The following is a 24,402-nucleotide window of genomic DNA, read 5'->3' on the forward strand; positions in this document are numbered from 1 at the left end:
AACTTTTAACTAGCATATGATATTCTTAGTCTTCTCTAAACTTTGTGAAGTGGAAGAAAAAAGAAAATGAAAGTTACTGAATCACTGAAAGACAAAATCTAGTTAGTTATTGTTTATTTGAGTCAAAATCAATTTTACACAACTCAATTATTTTTTGATGCAAGTCAAAACCACAGCCATCCTTGTACAATACTTTTCAAAAATACATTAACAGCCATGTCTTCTACCTTACAGTAAAAGGCAAAGTCCTTACAACAGGTACAAAGCCTTATATGATTTGCCCACTACTATTATCATCTGGTCTCATCTCCCACTTCCCTCCATTTTGCTCACTTTGTTCTAACTTATTACCTCCTTGCTGATCCTCAAACACACCAAACACATTCCCACTACAAGACCTTTGCACTGTTCTCAAATTAAAGACTCTTCCGCAAATATCCACCTGGCCAGCCCCTTCACTACATTTAGATCTCTGACCAGATGTCACCTTGTCAGGGTGCTCTTCCCTGACCACCAATATCAATTAGCAAACACACACACACACACACACAAGCCTTATGCTCTCTGTCTCCCTCATCTTCCTTTATTTTTCTCTGTAACACATATCCACCATAACAATATGTTGCATTATATATTTACATTTTTGTTTGGTTATTTTCTGCTCAGTCCAACAATATGTAAGCTTCATGAGGGCAAATACTTGTCTATTTTGTTCAGTATTGTCCCCCCAGCAGCAAGAAGATTGCCTACCACATAGCAGACGTTCAATAACTACTTCTTGATTTAAGTGAAATTAATAGCATAAACAACTTCAGAATGGCTGTTTTTAAATCTTGAAAAAATTAACTGAAAACAGAATTTGCTAAGGCTGGACTTTGATCACTTATTGATAAACATTACTTACGGTGGAAGAAATTTGCATGCTACTGCTTCAGGGTCACTACAGGTTTTAAAACAGGGTGTAGCACAAGGTTCATATCTCCATTCACACATCCTCCTGTAAGGTACTGCTGTCTGGATTTCTGGGAAAAAATAAAGTTTAGATTGTGTGCATATTTAATACATAGCTTGAAAACTAAAAATTTTTTTTTTTTTTTTTTTTTTTTTTTTTTGAGACAGAGTCTTGCTCTGTCATCCAGGCCTGAGTGCAGTGGCACTATCTCGGCTCCCCACAACCTCTGCCTCCTGGGTTCAAGTGATTCTCATACCTCAGCCTCCCTAGTAGCTGGGACTACAGGCACACGCCACCATTCCCAGTTAATTTTTATATTTTTAATAGAATGGGGTTTCACCATATTGACCAGGCTGGTCTCGAATTCCTGACCTCAGGTGATCCACCTGCCTTGGCCTCCCAAAATGCTGGGATTACAGGTGTGAACCACTGTGCCTGGCCAAAAACTAACAATTTCTTATGTGAACCCTCCTAGGGTTTGACCCTTCTTTGACCACAATGCTACAGGAAAGACAGAACTGAAGAAAAAAACACTGTAATTTCTTGGTGATCAAAGCATTACATGCTCAGATTAAATATCTAGATATACACCTATCTTCCAAAGATTTAAAAAAGCAAGGGGTTGGAGGAGGCTGAGGAAAATTCAAAGCATTCTTTTTCTATATATATATGTAGTGGGTTTTCATCTGTCTTCACATCATAACAATACCAAACACTTCTTTAGAATTTTACTTTTTGCAAAGTAATTGTCCGTGCATTATTCTATTTTATCCTGCAAAAACCCTATTAAGTAGATATTATTTCTAGTTTATAAATGAGAAAATTGAGTCTCACAGCAGCCAAGAAACTTGGCAAGTTCAAACAATTAGAAAAATGACAAGACCAAACACATTTCATGAACTCAAATCTAGGAAGAATATTCTGTTGTTTTTCTCACAAAACTTAGCACATTGCCTTGTACCAGATAAGTATTTTTTGAATGCAAAATACATGGGCGGATTTGAAAAATACATGCACACAGTTCTAAAACCTCCCTTGCTTGAAGTTTTTCTCCTGCAAGGTCTGCTAATACTCTCCCCTTCCCACAGCATAGAGAAGTCCTTTTGTAGCAGTTCAAAGATATCTCTGAACAAGAGAACCTCTTAAGAAAGAAAATTCAGGAGGCAGGTATGTTTCTTGGACTCTGGGTACAGAATTCAATTCCAAATTACAGCAAGGAAAATAAGTCTTTTTGGAAAGCATCTATGCATCTACAGACTTACGTAATTGCGGAACTTGAGTTACTGGTCCCATGCTTCCTGAAAGAGGACTAGTTCCAAGACTACAATAGTCTCCTGGAGTTTCCTAGGTTTCAGAAGCCCACAAAGATCAACTTCTGATATTCTGATGATGCCATGTGCCACAGTTCTCTAAGCCTCAAATAGGACTACTAGGTCTGGTTCTAAGAGCACAGATTTCTAGAGCAGAGGGGAAATAGAGGCCTGGAAAGGTCAAATGTATGTAAATTGAAGTAAGCAAATCACATCCACTCTATGGAATGCTATATAGATGTGTCAGTGGGTCCTTTTCTCAAGAGCACAGTGCAGAAGGACAGCTCTCCCCTTGGTTCTCCTGGCTTTCTCTCTCCCACTTGCAGTTCTCAAAACAACTGCAAAATGTTCTGAGAGTTATCCTGAGGTAGGGAGGAATCTTCTGAAACAATTCAGGATCTGTTGCCATTCCCAACAGGCAGTCCTGCAAAGTGTGTGCTCAGTGATTCCAGTTGCACCTAAAGTATCAAATCCAGAGCAGAGTGTTTTCAGGGTCCCTCAACTGCAGTGCAACATGGAGCATGTGCAGACAAGATTCAGTTCACCCTGGGCTTTTCTGAGCCTAGAGGACTGGCTCACCATGAATCCTAGGCTTCTGTTGATTCTTGCCGCCTATCTGTAAGTAGTAAAATTCATTTGCCTGACTTGTTTTCTGAATATGTCACCACACTAAAGAAGGTATGGCACCACACCTAATAATGCAAATGGTAGAGATATTAGAACTTCTTTTGCTTTGTTCTGAGCTGGTTGCCAGGGTAAGAACCCTTGCAGAATTCTGGAATCTGGGTTTGCACAAAACCTCCTGCCAGACTTAGGAACTTTTGCATACAGGAACTGTATTCGATAGGTAAAATTTTGAAGCTCAATTTGTACTTTTTAAAATCCATTATTAGAAGGGCTTGCAGAAATATACCCTCAACAGAAAAGGCAAATTAACTGCTCTCTTGAACTGCTTTAGGAAGGCTCACAAGGATGAAACAATTTCTTGGGGAGACTCAAGATAGACATCAACCTCCTGGATTTTGAAAATAAAGCATGACTTTTAAGATTGCATAAAGAAGTGAAGCTCGCTTCAGAAAATTCAATAGCTATAGACCTCAAAGGCTCTCTAGAAGTAAGATTAGGCTTCTGCTGAACTAGATAAATCTTCTAGAGGTCAATGGAAACAGATATCCTGTATCCAACTGACAGAGATAAACATATTGTCGTTATCACTAAGAATCAGATCAATAAGAATCTGCCTTCTAGGAAAGAAAAAGTAGATACAAACATTAGACAACTATGCCACATGAGTGGGCCCTGATTCCAATGTCCAGACAGCACTCGTAGTAATAATTGGGGTAATAATAATAAATCAGGTTATTTAAGATTGTTCTAAGCGATGTACATCAACTTATTCAACACTCGCAATAACCCTATAAAGTGGGTATTATTATTTCTCCAATTTTACAGTTGAGTACACTAGGGGGTATAGAGGTTAAGAAACTTACTTAAGGTCATAAAACTATCTGCTTATATACAGTAAGAATGGTTTTTAAATTAAAGACATAAATATTCTGTTTAATATAAATTACCTATTTGTTCTCTTTTTGGAGATCTCAGGAAACATACCTTCTATGCTGAAGCTACTTGAATGTTTAAATTCTTCAGAATCATCATATTTTGATGCTTTGACACTAGCACCTGTGAATATGATGAAAAAGCCTTTCTTGCTGTATAATTCAAATGCACTGTAACCAGGAATCCAGAGGCCCTGATGGTGGAAAAATGTTGCTCTCCGATGAAAGGCTGAATTTGCCTCCCACAGCTCCAAGCTAAGAGTATCACTGTCATGGACATAGAGAAAGTAGTTTGGCCTTTCAGCAGATTCCAAGGAAACAAGTGCCAATGCTGTAAAACATAGAGCAGTGTAGATTCTCAGAAGAAGGAAGATCATCAACATTGGTATCACAAAATGTACTTATAAAGTAAACAAAATACTACTGCACAATTGCCAAACATAGTGCCGATCACTAAGATTTCAGAATAAATTAGGAGATGCCTGAAAGAAGAAAAAATGTAGTACTTTAAATTCAGTGAATAATAGTGATATCACTAAAAAGAAAAAAAAATCAGTCTTTGGTAACTTCTATCTTTTAAATATTTTGTCCTTGGGGGAAAAAATAAATATCAATGAGGACTCCAGACTGTACAATTTTATAAAAGAAATTGAATGATTAATTGGACATACATTTGTGTTTGCAAGCTTTAACATTTACAAATGTACAAAATCTACAAACGGCTAAATTGGATGATAGAAAAGAGAATAGAGAAATAGATCAATTTAGGGATGTAACTGCATTTCAGTATCACTGGGCTCTTTTAATGAGCAAATGTTCTTGAAAGAGATTTTACTGCACCAAAAAGGGACTATTTATCCAACATTATTGTCAATTTCCCAAAAGATGATTAAATGGCTAATGGGCAATTGGGCTTTACAAAGCATTGAAGAATTATCACCTTTTTTTAGCTAGGGCTTTGAACATTTACCTTATATTTGTAAAACTCATGAAATAAAAGTTTTTAAATTGAGATAATTTTAGGTTGATTTTCTTAAATAAACATCATTTGGATTTTTTCTAGTAAAACCATTAGTTATTACAAATCGTAAAATGAAGAGTTCTCTCAAATTCAATATGGTTTCAAAGGCATTTATCATGTTGTAAAATTTAAGTTCTGCTGAGCACCAAAAGATGCCAAGAATAATAAAATAAATTTTTATATGAGAAAAAAATGTAACAAACATAATTTAGAACTTGATGGTGATAGGTGTTTTCAGAACTAAAAGAGTTCTTTTTACAGGAAAGAAATAATTTATTCTAACTGAAGAATTGTGAGCATTCTCAGAACAAGTGAAAGTTAAGTCTGATGATTCATCCAACAAATAAATTCCTAAGCTGATACAACATGTCATGCATGGTTCCAAGTAGACTGAACATCACTGGATCAGAAGGGAAACTTCCACCAATCAGAACAGGTGCCAGGTGGATACAATCAGTAAAGACCTGCAGGTACAAACCAGTAAAAGTAGGACTAGGTTCAGGGCACTGAGGACATGTCCAGGAACCAGAACAGACAAGGCAGTTAAGGATAATAGAATAACAGACTGTTACAATAACTGTCTACACTCTGATTTATGCTCTTCATATAGAACTTCTTTGGTATCAATTCACAATTTACTTTTACTTTTGGGGGCATTAAAACCTTTCAAATGTTAAGAATCAGTGGATGGTTTTTCAAAAACATCAAACTAAGTTCTGTGACTAATACTAAGAAAATTTTAGCTATATTTTATTTAACACCAAAAACTCAAACAATTGTCATTCTAACATATATATGGCAATAAATAAACAAAGAAATGATTTTGTATACAAAAGAGAAAGCTGGCTCTTGTGCCAATGTTATATTTTATTTCATATCCCTTAGAGCACTTTTTAAAAATGCCATAAACATATTAGATTCTCAATTAATATTTACTGAGTGGTTACATTTTAAAATGTAAATGCAAAGCTAAACTCTTATTTTCAATTATACTTACATGATACCTTCTCTTTGAAAAGGCCTGGAGTGATCATAAAATAAAAAAATAAATTGGTATGAACACTGCTTCTTGGCAAAGAGAAAATGCTTCTGCTGGTCATATTGACCCCCAGAACAAGGCCACTCTGCCCATAGCTTGCCAGCATATATGGTCCTTCTCCAAGTCCTAGTTAAGTACAAATATGAGAATTACAAATTGGCACAGACTTTTAAAATTTCAATCTGTCATTTCAAAGAAATGTTTTAATAACAAAATACTTAAAAATATTGAGCAATTAGAAATTTATCACTAATAAAATAACTAAACTCTTCAAAAATAATGATTTATATACATAATGATGTATATGTATATGTTTGTGATGTGGGTTATGTAAAATGTTGATATACACGTGATCGGTTGTTTCATAAAAGTTTAACCTTACTGCTCTCGGTGTATTTTACGTTCCCTCTTCTCTCATTTTTATCTCAAAGCCAATTTACCTCAGCGCATGCTGAAGAAGTAGAAAAAAGATTCAAAGAATGTAAAGGCAAGACTTTCTTTCCCTTAAGGACTTAAGACCAGGCCTAAATAAAGGGGAAAGGATAATTGCATTGGAGGGATGAGAAGTCTTCCAATTAGGAAAGGAGAAGGAGAACCAAAATTTCCACCGTAAGGACCAGGAGAAGAACAAAAAGACTGAGAGGATACACTATTTTCAAGTGTACTCTCCTCACTGACCCATCATCTGGGACACATTGAGCAGCTGGGGACCCTTCTAAACAATGAGGAAAAGAGCTTCACTAGGGACTTTGGCACCCTGTATAGAGATAGAAACCTGAAACAGCTTTGCCCCCACATCAAGGTGGAGCTGAGCAGAAACAGTGGACAATTTTTCTTAACCTGGCTGGAGGAGACTCACCACCACAGTTACAAATGTTACAAATGCAGTGTTTCTCCATGAGCCAAAATACCTGAGGACCAAAGAAAATTACAGCAATAGTCTCTACCTGGTAATGGCTAACTTTCTAGCATGGACAAGAGGAAAGTGACACAAACCTCCAAGATGCAAATATACCTCAAAGTATAAATATGTAGATTTGTACAAATATGTGAACAATATACAAATAATAAGGTAAGTGAATTATAATGAGATACAATTCAAAATGGAGAAGATGTGTATACAATTACAACTTGAGGACTTGAAGCACCCTTATGAATATTCAACATAAGAATGAGAAAGGAGAAGGAGCGTAAAACAAAACCTCTCCCCTGCTGCACATGCCCCTTAATACAGCAACCTGCAGAGACAATTGCCATCTGAGAAACCTGTTTGTATAAAAACCCAAAGCTTTTGAATTGACTCTTAGTTAATTGGTAGCTTGATTCTGAACTATTTTCGCCAGCAACTGGGAGACAAAAGTCATTGATCTTATCATTAATTTTCGGCAGGGAGAAGTACAATTCCACCATCTACTGAAAGCAATCATTTCCTGCAGTGATTCTTTAAAAACAGAAATAAGCATATCCTATCTAATAAAATTACTCTGAACTTAAAAATCATATAACAATTTTAGTAGGAAATTGAAGTTCTCCCTCACCTACAGAAATAGCATTTCAAATGCAAGCTTTACATTTTAGTAAAAATCGTATAAATGAACACAAAGATATTATATAGAATCATTGTGCTAAGAATTATTGAAATAATCTCAGCAATAACCTTTGAATTCTTCTGCTACTTTTTAGAATTCTTCCTACAGAATCACACTTATTTATTTATGTATGTGCTTTAAATACTATAAGTATCTTAATAACATAGTGTCTGGGATGTAACAAATAAAGAAAGGGAGAAATATGCCAGCTATAAATGCCCAAAAAGGACTAGATAAATTTACAAGGGCTGTGAAATTCATTTGGGATGAAACAAATTAAGAATAACCATTTAAAATCATTTTCTATTTATTATCACTTTCCACAATCATCACAATTTTATATTCCCCTTCAACCTCTATCACTGTTGCATTGCTTTTACAAATTCTAACTCCCCTTGGCACACTGATGCCTTTCCCTATTACTTTGATCATAGGAAATTTATTCGCCTGCCACTTCACTGAGTCAATCAGTGTCTCATGAAGGCCAAATGCCCCATGTACATGCTCTGATATTATCAATACAGTATTACAAATGAAACTAGAAGAACAGGTTTGAAGGATTCTGTAACACATTAGAAGAATGAATCATCACTAGAGGTACTGCAGACTTGTTAACAGAGAGCAAAATGTAGCAAGTAGCAAGAGGTAAAGAGATTCAATATGCATGGAAAATTCTGCTTCTGGGACCACAAGTCTGCAGAAGAAATGCCAGAAAATACAAAGGCACAGATGGAGACTGTCATAACAGAACTGGGTGAGACAGGAATCTTTGAGTGAGGAAGTTATTGGAGCATTTTCTCAGAGTGTTGTCTGTGTACATTATGTAGAACCTGTGATGACAATGTGCGGTGATCATCCCTACACTAGGATGTATTAACCATACAGTAGGCCATGTAGCATGGAGGTCAAGCTCACTGGCCCTGAAGCAAATTGTTTACAAATCCCAGTTTGCCACATTTTGGCTAAGTGAATTTGGCAAAGCTATTTAATCTGTCTCTGCTTCAATTTCCTCTGAAAGTGTTGATAATAGCAAAATGCTGATAATAAAATAAAATAATAACATTTTGAAGTTTAAATTATATGATCTAAAGAAAGCAGTTAACACAACAAAAGCTTCTGTTATTGATAATAGGCAATAAATCACATTTTAATTATGGAATCCAAAGATTGATGTGGAGTGTTTGTGTGTGTGTATGTGTGTGTGTGTGTGTGTGTGTGTGCATGCACATGTATGGCAGTCTCTTCACAATCTTGAACAGGACATATTTTTAGTTAGATTTTCTTTAACTACCACAGATATTTTTTAATGTTGAATTTGCCTCCTCTATCAAACTTCTATAAGTGTAACAAATACAACTAAAATCAAAAATGCCAATTTTCTTTTTAATTCATTATCTCTATTTCTCTAAAATTATCTAGCTGACAAATTTCTCCAATAAGCCACCTGAAGTGCCTCAGATTGGTTGCTTGGCCCAGATTTCCTGTAACTATTATTCTAACTGACACATCCATCATGGATCCAGAGTTTGCCCAGTTACTGACAAAATGGATACTTCCCTAGATCACTTTACTTGTCTGAATTAGGTTTTGAGGCCTGTGCCTTCCTCATTAAATAGTTTTGCAAAAAGACTCCAATTCTGCCATCTTCAAGTATTTTCACTAAAAACACAATTCTCTGTCTCTTCTTACATTTATACCTTAGTTTTAGACAGCAGCACCTCTCGGATTTCTTATTGCAAATCTGGATGTTTTCTGAGACCAGGAGATTTTCATTATTATTGTATCAATAAGTTCTCATTCTGGTAATGTGTAAAGAATGATTTTTGCCTGCAATGATGGCAAATTAAATTCCTTACATTATTTCTTATGTCACTGCATTTATACTTTGTTTCTTTGATTTCCACAACGTAAGAAAAATGTGACTGTAGTCACCACGCTGTATAATCGATACCAGAACTTATTCCTCCCATCTAGCTGAAACGTTGTGCCCTTTGACCAACATCTGCCCTTTCCCTGTCCACTTCCCCACCACTAGCCTCCGGTAACCACGATTCCATTCTCTACTTCTAAAAATTCAACTTTTTTGGATTTCACAAATAAGTAAAATCATATGGTATTTGTCTCACTGTGCCTGACTTATTTCACTTAGCATAATGTTCTCTAGGTTCATCCATGTTGTTGCAAATGATAGAATTTCTTGGTTTTTAAGGAATGAAGAGCTAAAAGAAAAAATTTCAAATGTTCTCACCACAAAGAAATGGTAAATATTGGAGGTGATGGATATGCTAATTAGTCTGATTTAATCATTCCACAATGTGTACATGTATCAAAACACTACATTGTACCCCATAAATATATACAATTATATTTGTCAATTTAAAAATCAGATAAAATTGTAAAAAACATTTGAACAATGTTTACATTTATATAATGGTAAAGGTATGCATTTGTTATAGATCTTTCATCCTTTTTATCTAAAAAATTAACTAACTTCACCCATCCATGCATTCATGTCATTCCAAAACTGTACTGAGGGCCTCCTAAATTCTGAGAACTTAATTTACACACTATTTTAGTTTTCAGGAAATAAATCTTAACACAAATACTTAGAAATTTTTGAAAATTTTAAAACCTAAAAGCTTTTATGGAGTTACATAGTTCTGAACTATTTATAATTTGTTCACAGCATAAGTTGTTCAAAAACTTTTAATCTGAAAATACACCTAATAGAATACTATAGTGATATTTTTAATTTGAATGTCACATACCTTCATTGTAGTATTCACAATCAAGAGCTAAAAGAAAAAAGGAATAAATATTAAACTATGTAAGAAGCCAATCACTTACCTGAATGTGGGCAAGATATGGCCACATATTTATCAATAACTATGTGAAAGAATATAGAATGGTATTATTTAGGAAATTTTTCTGAGCAAAGAACATTCTTTAAGTGATGTGCTGTAATTAAATTTCATATAATTGTTTTAAAGTAGGAAAATATATCTGCCAATTTAGAAATCTCAACTGAAAGCGTTCAAATTGTAAGCTTGTTCAGATGTCTTACCACCTACACAAGTAAATTAAAAGTTTAAAGAGTCAAATCTGGAAGCAAATTCAAGGTGATTTTTTAAAAATATGTTTATCATCAGAACAATGAAACTTCATAGGCATAAAAGAAAGTCATAAACAATTTCTCTAAGGATGGTATTTAAATAATTTATATTTCAAATGGTGCAATGACAGCAATCACACATAGAACAAAATATTATCTCACAATTTCTTTATATAAGTCCTTTCAGTATTCTATAATTTATGATTGTCAAAGGAATATAAAATTTCATCATTTTAATTTAATACTATTTCCATGAGTTTCCTGGCATTATTTCTAAGATAAATCAACAATTAATATGTATTTATTTATCAGTTCTCTACATAGTGATGTTCTAAGTAGGGTACTCACAACAAACAGTAGATGATCTCCAATGAATTGATATTCCTTCCTGACAACACTTGTATGCATATGCAGCTATACTAGTGCACAGACACTCACAGTCCCCACCAAGATTACAGTTACATGTATCCTCATGGCAATTTTTGGCAAAATAAGTAACATCAATCTGAAACATGAGGTGAAAGATTACTTAATTTTAATAGATACTGATTATGATTTAAAGTCAACCCTCTAAAAGATTATGTGTTTTCAAAGTTTGATATTATCAGCTTAACACTGCCACCTAGAGAGTTCTCTTTACTTCAAACTTCTTTATTGCCCAAAGGAGAAAAAAATGTATTAGGAAAATGTCACATCAAAGAACTAGTAAAAGAAATAATAAGATTAATAAATACATAAAACTTCGACAATATAACAGATTAATTTTTGAAAGCTTCTTTCATTACTGACATAATCACATGGCATTAAAATAAGGGCATCTTCTGCTTCCAATTGTAATCTTATATAATTTTGTATCTTTCTTCCTTTTTTCCTTTCTTTTTTGCCCCCGCTTATGCAACATCCTAATGGCTATTAATGGTAATAGCAATCTTTAAAAACAACTTATTCTATTTACTTTATTTATTTATTTTATTTGCAGTATATTTAAGTAGCTGACAAAATTTAATATATTGACAATGCATTAAAAAAGGAGCAAGAGACTCAGGAGGCTGAGGCAGGAGAATCCATTGAACCTGGGAGGCGGAGGTTGCAGTGAGCCGAGATTGCGCCATTGCACTATTGCACTCCAGCCTGAGCGACAGAGCGAGACACTGTCTCAAAAAAAAAAAAAAAAAAAAAAAAAAAGCAAGGGGTTGGGAGCTGTAGCTTATGCCAGTAATCCCTGCACTTTGGGAGACCGAGGCAGGTGAATTACTTGAGATCAGGAGTTCCAGACAACCCTGGCCAACATGGCAAAACCCTGTCTCTATTAAAAATACAAAAATCAGCTGAGCATGGTGGCACGTGCCTGTAGTCCCAGCTGTGGGAGACTGAGGCAGGAGAACCGCTTGAACCCAAAAGGTGGAGGTTATAATGAGCCGACATCAAGTCCCTGGCCACACCATCTCAAAAAAAAAAGAAAAGAAAAGAAAAGAAAAGAAAAAGAAGCATGGTTTGCTGTCACTGAGCTGTATTTTATTTTTTAGGTCAGTTCATGGGTTAACTTTTCTTTTCAAGTGAAAAAGAACCAGCAGGCTCTGTGGTTCAGGACTCCAGACTTGACACAATATTTCTTGTCAAGCAGGTGTGATCCTTGGAAACTATGAAAAGTCTCAAAAGCAACCCTTTCTATAAACAAGACTCTAGTCCACCTATGTGGCTCTAATACGGCAGCCCTCAAACTTTCCTGTCTCAGAATCCCTTTACACTCTTAAAAAAATCACTGAGATCCCCAAAGAGATTTTGTTTATTGGATTATATCTACCAATATTTACTCTATTAGACATTAAAATGAGACATTTAAAAATAACAATAGACATTATATATTTACATGAATAACATGGTTTTAGTGAAAAACGCTTATACATGCCAAGAAATAGTGAAAAGAGTGCACTGTTTTACATTTTTGCAAATCTCTTTAATGTGTGGCTTAATAGCACACAGCTGGATACTCATATCTGCTTCTTCATTTGGTCTATCATAATGTTTTTGTCTTGTTTGGGTTTGCGTTGAAGTAGATAAAGAAAATTCGGTTCCACACATATATTTAGTTGGAAACGAAGGAGTACTTTAATATCTTTTTCAGGTCATTGTGATATTCTTTGACACTATATCAGAACTCAAAAAAATATCATTTTCAAAAAGGCCGTTGCAATGTGAAATCTAAAACTGTATCAATAAACTTTATACTTTGCTATATTAAAATTGTTTTTATATTTTGCCCTTTGAATGGATCTTTTACTTCTGCATGATTTTGTAACATCATGCATTGGTCATGTGGAAAATTTATGGACCCGTGCATATCTTCAAAATGCTGACACATTTGATTATATACAATAGCTACAAGTCACGTTTGTTAATATCATCATCTAGATCATCAAAAGACTCATTAAGTATCAAAAACCTTATAAGCTCGCAGGGGTGGATCTAACTTTTACAAAACTCTAATTTTCCCTTGAAAGCAAATTTTATCAAAGACAACAGACACCATCAGGTGTTTCCTTAAAGCCACAGACTCATTTCACACATTTTAAGAAAATATCTGCCAGGCACAATGGCTCATGCCTGTAATCCCAGCCTTTTGGGAGGCAGAGGTGGGCAGATCATCTGAGGTCAGGAGTTCCAGACCAGCCTGGCCAACACGATGTGACCCCGCCTCTACTAAAAACACAAAAATTAGCCGAGCATGGTGGCACACGTCTATAATCCCAGCTACTCGGGAGGCTGAGGCAGGAGAATCGTTTGAACCGAGGAGGCAGAAGTTGTAGTGAGCCGAGATCATGCCACAGCACTCCAGCCTGGATGGCAGAGCAAGACTCCATCAGAAAAAGAAGGAAGGAAGGAAGGAAGGAAGGAAAGAAGGAAGGAAGGAAGGAAGGAAGGAAGGAAGGAAGGAAGGAAGGGGAAAATATCTGCCAAATATCCCTGTCTGACTGTCTGAATAACCACATATCATTTGTTCTTTGAAATAGAATGGCATTCCAAGAGAAAAACAACCATCTTAGCTCACAAGTCCAACAGTCATACAAGTGACTTCCTTCAAGACCACTAACATAGCTTTGCATGCAGCAGAAATATTATATTACCTAATTTTTACCAATACATTGAAGTATTGCTTAAACTTCTATTGGGACCTAAAATAATCACGCTAGGAAGGAGTTTTGAAAGTGAAATTTCTATATAAGTTACATTCCATCTTGGGATGTGCTTCCAAAACTATTTCAAATGTGCTACAAGCAATACTTTTAAACCATACTTTGAGTTGAGAACATTTGACAATGTTCTCTAAAGAAAAGTAAACATTTATGCTGTTAATCATAAAATGATGTATGTAAATAATGTTCCATAAACTAGAACAAATTATTACAAATATGCACAAAGGTACACTGTTAAATTAGATGGAGTAAGGGAGAAAGTAAATCAACTAAATGTGCCACTTGTACAGAAAAACAAACTAACACATAAGTCCCCCTAACAATAGTTAGGTGGTACATCTAAAAAGCCAGTGGGTCACCCAGTTATGTGTCATGTTCACCTCAGTATTATAGACAGAGTAGAACATCTTTAAACTTGAGAGTTCATTAAAGTATTCATTTACCACATTGCGACAAGAAGCAAAAACATCGCTGTACAAAATGGAGCATTCTTTCTTGGCATAAGGAAATTTGTTTTGATATGCCTCACAGGGTTTAATGGTTTCATCTGGATTTTCACACTGTTGAAAAAAATATAAGAGAAAAAATAAGTTTTTCAAGGGATAATTTCTCAAGCAGAGTAACCTATCCAACTTCACTCATTACAACTGCACCTAATATATTCTCATCCTTTTAGATAGGATTTGCGTAAAGCACCTGCTCACATCCAATTCAATGTTAATTGCATATATTATTTTCAAAAGCAACTAAAAAGAATATTAAAATCATGGCAATGTTAGAGATAGAGTGGTGATAAATGATTTTTAAATTATCTTAAACACAGCATTTGCATGACTTAAAAAATTACATGAGCATGACCTGTTTCTTTCATTTTCACCTTCTTTATTTCTGTCACAAATCATCTGAGAGGTTATATGTACTCAAATCTCTGCAGACTCAATTCCCATACATACAGCAACTTGGCCTCTTCTTCTCCTAATCCACTTCCCTGAAACTGCCCTGAAAAAGGTCATCCATGACCTCTTTATTGCTAAATATAAAGGTAATTTTTCAGTCTTCCATTTTGCTTGACTTTTGCTGCTTTTGATTCTATTTAAAACTTTACCTTCTTAAATGTCTCTCTTCATTTGGCTTTGGTGACACAATTTTCTGCTGGATTTCCTCTTGCTACATTGGCTGCTGTTCCCTAATCTCTTTCTCCCTGCTTTTTTTGCAAAGCTTAATTCTCAAATCTCTATTTTCCTCATTCAGTACATGTGTCCTGGCTTTAACGCTCTGAATATACTAGTAACTGCCAATCCCTATGTCCATCCCACATCTCCTTCCTGAATTTCAGAACTGAACATTTCCATCTAAATATCTCTGTCATTTCTCTCAGCAGGTCCTAACCATCCCTACCTCTACACCATTGTCCTTCCCCAACTATCCACATTCATTTCCTCCTCTTTGCCCTGCCTCAGGGAGGAACACCAGCATCCACCCAGGAAGCCAGGAAAGTAGGAGACCTTCTTGAAACCTCGAAATTCATCCTTCCTAATACAGTCTTTCAGCAGATGTTGATGAGTTTTATCATTAATGTTTCCCAAATTTGTACAGTTTTCTAAATCTCTACTGACTTAATATTTCTAGCTGGATTATAAGAGCCTTTTGGCCCTTGTATCTTACAGATCTATACTTTGCACTTCAGCCTACACCACAACCAAAATTAACTTCTTGAAATTCACTTTGTGCACCATACTCTGTCCAGCCTCTTGACACCTTCTAGGTGGCTGCTCCCTCCTTTCCCTGTTAAATTATTTCCAATAAATTTCACTTTCTTGGCTCCTATAAATCTTATAAGATTCACCTCCAGGGTACCTTCTCCAGAAACATTTCCTGAACCATCACAATCCCCATTTTGTGTGCACTTCTATCAAAGCAACTACTTTACTATGTTCTGACTGTTAATTTTTTAACCTCTAAATTTTCCACCTCTAGACTCTAAATTCCTTAAAGGCAGAGACTGTGATTTATCCATATTATGTGTCTGCATGTAATGGAAAATATTAAGTGCTAAATAAAAATAGTGAATTTTTTTAAATGACCTGAGTTTCAGCTTTGTCTATCAGATGTGAATAAAAAACTTATTTTGAGAGGGTTTAAAATTATTTGACGACTCCTAATATTTAAGTACCATTACAAATAGTTACTTCTTAATTCATTTGCAGATACAAAATGTAAAACAATTTTTTTCAAAACTTCTAAAGGTAACAAGATATAAGATAGCCACAGTTAAAAGGATTTTGTCTCTCTCAATATAGTAGATATTTTAGGTATTAAAAGGTACACTTTTGTACTCTTAAGCTTAGACCACACTCAAATATTACTTACTGGAATAAATGTTCTACCCCATCCCCTCTTTATTCTTTAAAGAGATTTAGACATATTAGTAAACTAGGCAAAGTAGAGAAGTAACTAACCAAATGGCAACCAAACAGGAAATTGTGGTTTCAAACACCCCATCAGTTAAAAAGAACAGCAGGCTAAAAAAAGAAAGTAGAAGAAAGAATAGAACCAATTTCCAATTTGACTCTGTTTTCTGAGTTCAGAATTTTTCAAAATGTGTTTCATATAACACTACTTCCTTGAGAACTAATAAATAAAAATATAGATTATGTCAGTAAGTTTGGAAAATCCTTCAAACATGTCCCTCCTTTATAGGCTTATAATGCCTCAAGAAACCCTTTGAAAGAGAAATATGTAAAAATTAATTTATCCAACTGCCGCCAAAGGTAGTTGACCACAATCCACCCACCCACACACATACACACACATCCCCATTTATTTCATGTAATACAGTAACATGGCTGTTAAGAAATTCTGTCTTCATTTATTTATTGCTTTGAACTGGCAAAAGTTCCATCATCCTTCAAAATGCAGATACATTGATAAGGCATTTTGCTATGGTGAGGAAAACATGAGGGAGAAGAGATGAATTTGAATGTCACCTCTGCTACTTTCTAGCCATATAATATTAGACAAGTCATTTAACCTCCCTGAGCCTCAATTTCTTCATCTATAATAAGGAGAAAACATCCTTTATATAAGGTAATCAGAAAAATTACATGAGAAGATAAATATGAACATTCATCAGCTATAAATTACTATGAAATAATATGTAAAATAATATTACCTAAATAAGAATAAAATATACTCGTGGAAAATATTCTTAAAATTTCTGTTGACTTCTAAAGTACATTTCTGTAACTTACCTGTCCTAATGCCCAACTATCTCCAAATACCTGAGCATTTCTCACTTCTAAGTTATTAGATGTGGTCATGTCATTTGAAGTGCATTTGTCAAAGTTTCCACACAATCCTGATAGCTTGTTCTAAAGTAAGAGAAAATCACCAGGAAATATTCTATATTCACTTTAACATTTAAAGACTCGCGTTCATTAAAACTTTTGAGACATTTCAAATATACATTTAAGAATTTTCACAGCAATCATTTTAAAAAATTAACTTGAAGAAGTGGATTTTCTCATACCAATTTAATTATATTTAGTGATTATTTTAAATTTGCAAAAATATTTTACCCGATTTCAAGTCCTATTTATCCACATTTACCAGTGTCTTGGCATTAATACAACTAATGACATAAATAACTTGGAAAAGTATAATTCAAACAAGATAGTACATATGAGAGTGTATGTGTATGCAAATGTACGTGTGTATATACAGAATTAATGTGTGTGTGTATATATATATATATATAATTCATAATTATATATATTCTCATCCTTGGTGGAAACAAGGATATAGGATGAAGAATGGCAGATATATTCCCTGCTTGTTGAAATATATCATATTGCCTACCTGATTTGCCTACATACAAGTTAACCATTTGTTTTTCCACAACCCCTTCCTGATGCCTCAGCTTTAGGATAATTACTGTTAGTAATGGCCACTGTCTTTGAACAGATGTAATTTCAGAAAACAGAGGTCTCGTGGTAATAAGTGGCTATGGCAGATGTAATTCTATGGTTGTTGTCTGCTTTGCCAGAGACACAGGCAGCCTACTTCACCATTAAGGGATGGATTCTATTCTTCAATATTGAAGACAGCATTCAGCATCTTTAAATTCAAGGTTTTAAGAAGTAGTTCTACTGCTTTTAGAAAATCACTGCAAGTTCTCCTCCTTTCTCTTCTTTCATCTAGTAGTAAAATATATTGTTATTCTTATTGGAAACAAGGATATTGGATGAATAATGGCAGTGAATATTTGTTGAAGAAAAACAGCAATGACTGAAGGTTATTTCAGTTCATCAAAGAAATTCAAGATGCCAACAAATCTAGGAATAGATCTTTGGGCTTTATCCTCCTTAAGACTGAAAGACTATAACTTCAATATACAATCACATTTTATAATATATTAAAACCTTTTTTAAAAAATGCTATCTTTTCTGTATTTTTGAGAAGATATTGTTGCCTATTCCAATTTTTCTTTAATATTGCACAAAAATTAGTATCCATGCCCGTCTCATGTCTCATAGATTTCAAGGTAAACCAGATTTTAAATACATCAGTATTTTGCAAACAACTTTAAAATATGAATTCAAAATATTCAAATAAATATTCGAAATATTTAATCAAATTTGAAATATTTTAAATAGTAAACTACTTAACAATATTTAATAAAAATACTTAGCAAGGAATAGTATATAAAATAATTTAAAATATAAATTGACAAAAATTATAAACAACTCAGATTGGATATTCAACCATGAATGGATAAATAAATTGTGTGGTACATCCACACAACAGAATAGTACTCAACAGTATAGAATTCACATAACAATTTATATGAATCTTAAATATACTTTGCCAAGTCAAAAAAGCCAGACCCAAAAGACTACAGATTATACAATTCTATGTATATGATATCTGAGGAAGGCAAAACTATTGCAGTGGAAAATATAATCAGTGGTTGTCTGAGGTTAGGAGACAAATGTTGGGGTTGACAATAGAGAAGCAACAAGAAGTATATTTGGAGGTTGACAGGTATGTTCTACGTAGAAATGTTGTGACAGATACAAGGCTCCATGCATAATATGATTTGGCTCTGTGTCCCCACCCAAATCTCATCTCGAATTACAATCCCCATATGTTGAGGGAAGGACCTGTTGAGAGGTGATTAAATCATGGCGGTGGTTTCTCCCAAGCTGTTCTTGTGATAGTGAGGGAGTTCTCATGAGACCTGATGGTTTAAAAGTGTGGCATTTCCCCCTCACTCTTTCTGTCTTTCGGGCCACCTTTTGAAGAAGGTGGTTGCTTCCCCTTTGCCTTCCACAATGATTGTAAGTTCCCTGAGGCCCTCCCAGCCATGCAGAACTATGAGTCAATTAAACCTCTTTTCTTATAAATTACCCAGTGTCAGGTTGTTCTTTATAATGGACTAATACAATGCATTTGTCAAAATCCATAGACCTGGATACAATAAGAGTAACTTTTTTTACATTTTAAAAATAATTTTACTGCATGTAAACTTAAAAAAAAAAAAAATCCAGAATGTGGAGGAAAACATGGAATGCAGACTGTAAGAACTAAATCTAATTGCATTATGAAAAAATCACATAGTTAAGCTGAAGAAAAAGAGAAGAAAGCTGGCTTAAGAAATCTTGGAAAACTGGATACTACAAGGTTAAAGTCAAAAAGAACTGTACACAAACAGTGTACATGGTAAAGTTCTTCTTCACAAGGGTATGAGTTAGTAATTCTGAAAATATAACCTAGTTCTTAAAGGAAAACATTAATTATTTTATTTTCATCAAACATCAAAAACTAAATGTGATTTTATTCATTACATCTCATTAGGAGCTTAGGTTGACCTACCTTCCACTGTGGCCCAACTTTGATATGAATAGTTGTCTTCCTATCCCAAAGAATAGTGATATCTTTCTCTGGAAAGTATACTACTATATAGTAACCAGCCTTCCAAAGCTGGTAGGTAGGTTTGTTTTCCAGGAAAAAACCTGATTGTTTCTTAAAAAAAAAAGAAAAGAGAAGAAATAAAGTGAATACTAGGTTCTCTAACCAAAATATATCAAATTAGCTTAGTTAATATTTACCAACAACTATCTATGTACTAAAATTGTTGCTTGGTCATGCCTTTTCTGAATTCTGTAAGAAAAGACAAAACAATTGCACAAAATACATAAATACATAAATATTGATTACCAGACACAAACTAGCAGATGGACCCCACATGGATAAATGGACAAAGGGAAAAGATATTTCAGATACATGCGGGGAAGAGCAAAACAAGGGAATGGACACAGAAGACATTAAGTGATATCCCCGCCAAATCAGAAATTTTACATCTGTGATGAATAAATACAACAGAACTAAAAAAGGTATGGCCTTGCCTGCAAAAGAGAGAAATTTGGTCCTGCTCATGTTTCTGAGTAGCTAATGATAGCATGCAAATAATCTACTGACTTCATTAAAAATGTATTGAAAATCAGAATCATTAAGTTTGCTAGGAGACATTGCCTTCCCAATTCAGGTAAAAGAAGCTGTGAAGTACTTCCTTTAAGTGAAAAGGAGAAAGTTCTCAACTTAACAAGAAAGAAAAAAAATTGTATGCGGCAGTTGCTAAGATCTACAGTAAGAATGAATCTTCTATCTGTGAAATTGTGAAGAAGGGAAAAGAAATTCAGCTAGTTTTGCTGCTGCACATTAAACTGCAAAACTGACAGCCACAGTGCATGGTAAGTGCTTAGTTAAGATGGAAAAGGCATTAAATTTGTGGGTAAAAGGCATGAACAGAAACGTGTTCTGATGGCTGGCAATTGAGTCTGCAACTATCTACGGTTTCAGGCACCCATTGGAGGGCTTGGGACCTAACCCTCATGGACAAGGAGGAACTACTGTATGTGTGTAGCAGGGTGGGAAGGGGTGAATTACCATTAAAGGGATTCCAGAAGGCTTCTTGCAAGGGGTGGGTGTGAACTGATCTGCAAGAGGATATGCACAGCAAGGTATAGGGGGTTGAGAATGAGAATGGAGAAGAAATCCTTCCAAACAAAAGAAATGGCTTGAATCAAGACTTACGGACAAGAAAGTCTCAAAGATTTATTCAGAACTAAGGAGAGTACCAAAAGGCTAGAGCATGAATTACATGATGGATCATAGCCTGAAACCTTTGCAACCAAGTTATACAGAGTAATTATCACATGTGCAAAATGTAGTCAATAAAAGCTTTCAAACAAGGAAGTATCAGACCACAGTTGTATATTAAAAGAAGATAATTTATGCAGTAGAAAGGATAAAGCAGAGAGAAATGAGAGATGGAACATATCAGGAAATGTTAGAGAACTTTTATTGTAAAGTAGGAATATACAATATTCTTTATTAAGCAAGGGCAACACATGGCTATATTGATTTGAATCTGACCTTGAAATTAACTCATATAATAACTTCAAAAATGCACAGCTAACATCAAAGTAAGGCAAATTTAGCCAGAAGCAAAATAAAAATTGTGAAGGAGATATAAAATTCTTTGGTTACTTTTCTCCTTCAAGTAATAACAAAAGCATAGTTTGAAAATACTATACTACAGTAGACTTTTTAATAAATATTTCAAAGGGAAAATGAAATAAATTTATTCACATCCATAAGGAGTTTTCAGTCTCCTAGACCAAGGTCATACTTAAAATAAGTGCACAATATATTGTATAGAAGAGTATATATTGTACATAACCATATGTGTAGTTGACCGGCTCTCTCTGATCTCATTTCCTTCCACTTCCCAATCCCCACCCTCACTGACTAAGCTTCAGCTATGCTGGCTGTCTTTCTGTTCTTCAAATTTACCTAAGCTTTTACCCATCTCAAGTCTTGTGTGTTTGGTGTTCCTCCTGCTGGGAACTCTGTTCTCCAGATCTTAGCGTAATGGCCTCATTCCCATCAGTTGTGACCCATATGCTCCCTCCTCTGTGAGGCCTCCCCTGATTGCCCCACTAGAAATTTCATCCTCAAGATGAGCTGGATTGGTAGGCATTTAGACAGTGCAATGCTCTTCTGAGCAAGGACAGTCCCTTGCTCAGATGTGGGCCACCACTTGGGGTTTAATGCTCTGTAACTGCCATCTTGAAATTCTGATTTTATGTGTGAATCCATGTTTTGTCAGTGAAGTTCAGTGAGACAAAGAATCATGTGTCTGGGCCTTGAAGCCTTGGCTCACATCTCCTGCTGTCTGTCCAACCTCCCTGGGATTGATTCTCAGATGCCTGCTTCTCTGCAGCCACCCAGAGACCACTGCTACGCTCTACTAGCAACACAGAGGCAGGATGAGTTGGACTTAGGCATGCATACCCAAATGCCAAGTTGGAGTTATGAGGCAAGGAAGGCCCTCAGCACTGACAGGGTATGTGATGTGCACTCACCCCAGGACTGTGCCTATGCTTGAGTGAGCATGGCATTAAATGATAATTTAAAAAAAAAAAAAGAAAAGAAAAGAAAAAAACACCACGACACATCAAGACAGAACACAAAACAAGAAAATGAAACATTTTACCTGTTTTGAACAAATTGCATAGCTTGCCCTGCCCCCAAGTCGGTCTCTGCCACCAGGAACTAATTCTATTGTTTTCACTGCACTCTTTAGTATCTTTCTATCATTTTGTTTGTCTTTGATTTGTTTCTCTTTTGCTCAGTTTGGTTTTGCATCAGTTATCCTGATACAAAAGCACATCTTTTCTATTTGTCTTTAGACATAAAATCCTTCATTTTCCTTAGATAGGGCAGTTTACTACAAGAAAATCCTCTGTGGTCAAAGGGAGTTGCCATGCACCTTACTTTTCAGATTCATAAATAATGCTGTTCATTAGAACAGTGAGGTATTATGAATTTTCCAAAATAGAGATCTCCACTTCAGATGAGAATTAAAGCACTTTAAACAAACTCTAGTGATGTTAGCAAGATATGTTAGAAATATGAATTAAAATATTTAAAGTACAGCTTAATAAATTAATAAAATGGTTATATCTTATACATTTGATAAAATTAGAATTGTGCATTTACATATAAAAATAACAGAGGTGGGCCGGGCACGGGGGCTCACACCTGTAATCCCAGCACTTTGGGAGGCCGAGGCGGGCGGATCACGAGGTCAGGAGATCGAGACCATCCTGGCTAACATGGTGAAACCCAGTCTCTACTAAATATACAAAATATTAGGTGGGCAAGGTGGCGGGCACCTGTAGTCCCAGCTACTCAGGAGGCTGACGCAGGAGAATGGCATGAACCCGGGAGGCAGAGCTTGCAGTGAGCCGAGATCACACCATGCACTCCAGCCTGGGAGACACAGCAAGACTCTGTCTCAAAAAAATAAAATAAAATAAAATAATAAAATAACAGAGGTGGTTTTTTGTTCTTCCTTTGAATGGGTGGTCCATCTACCATAAAATAAATAGTGCTTATTTTTCACTTTCGATGTTTGAGAAAAAAATATTGCAGGGGATTTCTTTAGGGTCAAACTGTTTTTATGACTTTTCTTAATCTTATGTCATACAATTTATATAAAGGAGACTGATTAACACCTACATACAAGTGAAAATTGGAAGTTGAAAGTTATGTGGAGTTGCAATCACCACTTCAAAGATGTGTCAAACTGTCTTTATAAGAGCATTTACTATTTTCTCTTGTATCTTTTTTAACATCCTTCTTCTTAGAAATAACCTTCACCTATAGATGAATATCTGGTTGGTGGTTATGACAAACTGCTGTAATTACTTGAAAAACATGTCAACATGATTGTAGAAACTCTGTTTTGCCCAAAGGTTGACTGCCGCCCAGTTTCAATGTTTCTGACTGAAACATAGTTATGTTTTAAGGTAATTGTTCTCAAACTTTAGTGTGCACAAGAATTTCGGGTACCATTGAAAACGTCAATTTTGTTTTCAGCAACAGCCATTCCGATTACTGAAGTCAGACCAAAAACTAGCACTTACAAGGAAAAATTCCAGATGATTTTAATGAATATTGGCAGATCAAACTGAGAGAAACACTGTTCTAAACATCTCAGAATATAGGTCAGTTTTTAAAGCCCATTTGTTAAATCATGTACTTTCTAACTCTAAAACTTCTTGCCTATACAATGAGGTTCAAATATCTTGCACCATTCAAGAGCCTCCATAGTCTGGACTCAGCCCCCTCATCTATTGCCTTTACCACATGCTCCCTGAATGACAGCTGATCAGGACACTCCTCCCTGAGTCGCTTTGCCACTCCCTCCATCCACTGTCTCATATATTGTGCTTCCACCAATCTAAACCACCTGCAGTTATCCAAACATGCCATTTCATCTCTCAGCTCTGCTCTACTGAGTGGGTTTATTCGTCTGTACTGATTGCCACCCTACTCCCTCTCTTCACCTGGCTAATGCCTAATCATCCTTTAAGACTCAGTGCAAATTATTTCCTCCACAGCATGTCTTCTGAGCCTTCAAAAATAGGGAGGGTAAAGGAAATAAGAAGAATCATTCCAAATCCATCAAGTTATACTTTTTCAATCCTCACAGAAACTAAAGAAGTAGGTTCTAAAAATCTTCCCAAATTTACAGATGGAAAAGCTGCAGCTTGG

At 35.3% G+C, this 24,402-nt stretch overlaps 1 protein-coding gene across 1 annotated transcript in view; it reads right to left on the reverse strand.

Annotated features, from left to right (window-relative positions):
• The window catches only part of OTOGL (otogelin like), a 181,164-nt gene that overhangs the window by 61,924 nt on the left and 94,838 nt on the right, over positions 1-24,402 (reverse strand). Inside the window, exons 27-34 of the mRNA XM_017870369.1 lie at positions 19,651-19,800; positions 17,028-17,147; positions 14,220-14,336; positions 10,931-11,087; positions 10,239-10,265; positions 5,840-6,007; positions 3,874-4,152; positions 905-1,022 (exon numbers count right to left, since the gene is read on the reverse strand). Of these exons, the coding sequence (XP_017725858.1) occupies positions 905-1,022; positions 3,874-4,152; positions 5,840-6,007; positions 10,239-10,265; positions 10,931-11,087; positions 14,220-14,336; positions 17,028-17,147; positions 19,651-19,800 (1,136 nt within the window). The remainder of the gene's footprint in view (positions 1-904; positions 1,023-3,873; positions 4,153-5,839; positions 6,008-10,238; positions 10,266-10,930; positions 11,088-14,219; positions 14,337-17,027; positions 17,148-19,650; positions 19,801-24,402) is intronic.

The sequence above is a fragment of the Rhinopithecus bieti genome, unplaced genomic scaffold (genome assembly GCF_001698545.2).
Source record: "Rhinopithecus bieti isolate Rb0 unplaced genomic scaffold, ASM169854v2 scaffold_5153, whole genome shotgun sequence".
NCBI classification, from domain to species: domain Eukaryota; kingdom Metazoa; phylum Chordata; class Mammalia; order Primates; family Cercopithecidae; genus Rhinopithecus; species Rhinopithecus bieti.